General features: G+C 46.4%; 1 protein-coding gene across 3 annotated transcripts in view; it reads left to right on the top strand.

The window, feature by feature from the left end:
* The window catches only part of CD82 (CD82 molecule), a 66,417-nt gene extending 64,546 nt beyond the window's left edge, over positions 1–1,871 (top strand). For all 3 annotated transcript variants that reach the window (XM_019519356.1, XM_019519357.1, XM_019519358.1), the window contains one exon: positions 391–1,871. In XM_019519356.1, the coding sequence (XP_019374901.1) occupies positions 391–468 (78 nt within the window). In that variant the 3' untranslated portion in view covers positions 469–1,871. The remainder of the gene's footprint in view (positions 1–390) is intronic.
* The last annotated feature ends 599 nt before the right edge of the window (positions 1,872–2,470 follow it).

Below are 2,470 nucleotides of genomic sequence, written 5' to 3'. Positions count from 1 at the left end.
CCCCCCAAACCCACCACCACCACAGATTTATTTCTGTTGCTATAGCAGTAGGAGGGGAACAAATTCAAGGCAAACCTCCAATAATTAGATTATATATCTGGAAATTGTAACATACATTTTTCCACACATAGAATCTAACTATTAAGGGGTCATTTTAAAGTCAGGGTCATCTTTAGATTTGAGTAAATATATTAAGTAAGGGAGACTTTTAAAGACTTGTCTTCCAGTACTAGACTGCCCATATTTGCTGGCTGTTAACAGTGTTTTGTACTGATGGGGGGGCCAGCTGCCTGTCCACCTGATCAGTGAACCTAAAGTAGCACCAATGTGCATGTTTCTTCCTTTGCCTGCACCTGCCTGATCTTCCCTCTTCCCAATTCCTTGTTCCAGCTGTTGGGCATGCTGCTGTCCATCTCACTCTGCAAGAATATACACAATGAAGACTACACCAAAGTGCCGAAGTCCTGAGTCTGGCCCCAGCGCTGCCACACCACAGAGCAGAGCAAATGAAACATTCCTGCCTCGTACCCAGGCTGTTCAATCAACATTGAATATTACTCCTGTGACATCCCACACTGCTAACACCACACTGCCAAGCAACTATTGGAGCTGCAACATGATCTGAATCTTCCTGTGACACCTGCAGGCGCTGGGCTGCCCTTTCCTGTATTTTTGATACTCTGAGGCAGGCCACTTACCAGGGCATCGCATGATGCAAGTTCAGCCTGAGGGAGAGGGTGGGGGGTGAGAAGGACTTTCTGCCTGGCCCATGTTTATGCAACCCTTTCCCAATCTCCATTCTCTGCCAGCCTATTTTGGTATAACACAGCATAAAAGATTCTTCCTCCTCCCCCACTAGATCTAAGACCCCCCCCCTCAAATAAATCCTCAGGAAGCTTCAGGGCTTGGCTTGCTGGTGGTGATGCCTCTGAGTGACCCACTTCCTTCTTGCAACTCTGCTTTTTCTTTTCTCACACCAATCATTGCCCTTGGTTGGTTCTCCCTTTTTTTTTGAGGGGGGAGGTAAACCAAATACTTCCTTTCACACACATGCACTCTTTCTCTTCCTCATTTGACTGGTGGATAGATCTCTAGAAAGAGTCAAGCCTGGCCATTCCAAGTGTGGCCCACTCAGCTTGTGACAGCTGCTGAGCTGCTCTTGGAACAGGTGCATGTGGGTTTTGGACTTCATTAGCTCCATGTCCCTCTCATCAGCTGCCCTTTTACTGGCTCTGAGGCACTTTAGAGACTTGTATAGTATGGGCTCAGCCCAGGCTGGCTTTGCTGGTTGTATTCTTGGGCTGCCAACTTTTTATAGAAGTGATTTTTTTGTATCTTCTGAATTTTTTTATAGATCTGTGATTTTTGCTAACTCCTGTTTTTAATCATGTTAAAATGGAAGTATCTGTTGGATTACTGGCTCTGTACCAAGGGTGGGGTGGGGGGCACCACTCCCATTGCTGTTTTGATTTATGGACCCTTTCCTGGACTCGCTGATCAAGAGTCCCTCTCATAACTGTATCTGTCCTGCTGGTTAGGTGTCATTAAGGTCTAGAATCCTTGATACTGGTGCCTGGATCATAAGTGTCCTGTAAAGGATGGTGGTTTCAGCAGATATGCCAATAGCAGTCTAAGTTGGTCCAGGGAAACCCTATTCTGTACCAGACAGCAGGATCATGGGCTTGATTCTAACTGGCCAGCAGCACTTACAAAGAACTGACAAGTTGGTGGTCTAGATAAAGGATTCCCCCCTCCTTCCTTCCTTCCTTCCTTTTAAAAGCTGTGTTGGAATCCAGTCATACAGTAGCATAAAAAGCTTGGAAATTGGGTGACTTCCTGCAGTGGTGCGTGGAAGTCATGGTCTTAAAGGAGGTAAAAAGACCTTTTATTTAGACTCTAGCCCTGGAGGGGAAAGAGACTCTCTCTTAATTTTGGATACAGGGTGCCTGATAGGCAAGTCTACCTTCCTAATGTGTACCATGGCTCCAGGGATGGTAGGGACCCCCTGTGCCATGTCTTGGGAATAGTCTCTGTACATGCCAGGTGCTAGCTGCTTGTTTTTTTCCCTTCTAGCAAGGGAGAAGTTGAAAGTGGTGTTTTTTTGTTTTGTTCCCCCCCCCTCACTCCACTCTCCCAGGGATGCGGGGCTTGGCAGCAAAGCTAAAAACTGAAAGAGCCATATTAGCTAGGCTTCCTGTTCACCAAGGATATAATCCTTCCAGGGGCAGTTATGCACAGGTAGGCAGTTGGCATGGGGAAGGTTGTGCTTTCTTTGCCTAGACTCGCTTGTGATCTCCCTCCAGCTGAACATTTTGCTTTTGAGGGGGATGTGCCATTTCCTTTTCCTGATTTTAGCATGTACCCCTTATCTCTTGCACTAAGGCTCGTTCCCTACACTTTTTTTTTATTTGTTTGGCTCTTGTTCTCTGATTTTGCCAGTGCTGAGCAGAAAGAAAATGTTCTCTCCCTG

This window comes from Gavialis gangeticus, unplaced genomic scaffold (genome assembly GCF_001723915.1).
Source record: "Gavialis gangeticus isolate Ggan-Ray unplaced genomic scaffold, GavGan_comp1, whole genome shotgun sequence".
Lineage (NCBI taxonomy): Eukaryota > Metazoa > Chordata > Crocodylia > Gavialidae > Gavialis > Gavialis gangeticus.
Note: the sequence above shows the minus strand (reverse complement) of the source record. Positions and strands in the feature narration are given on the sequence as shown.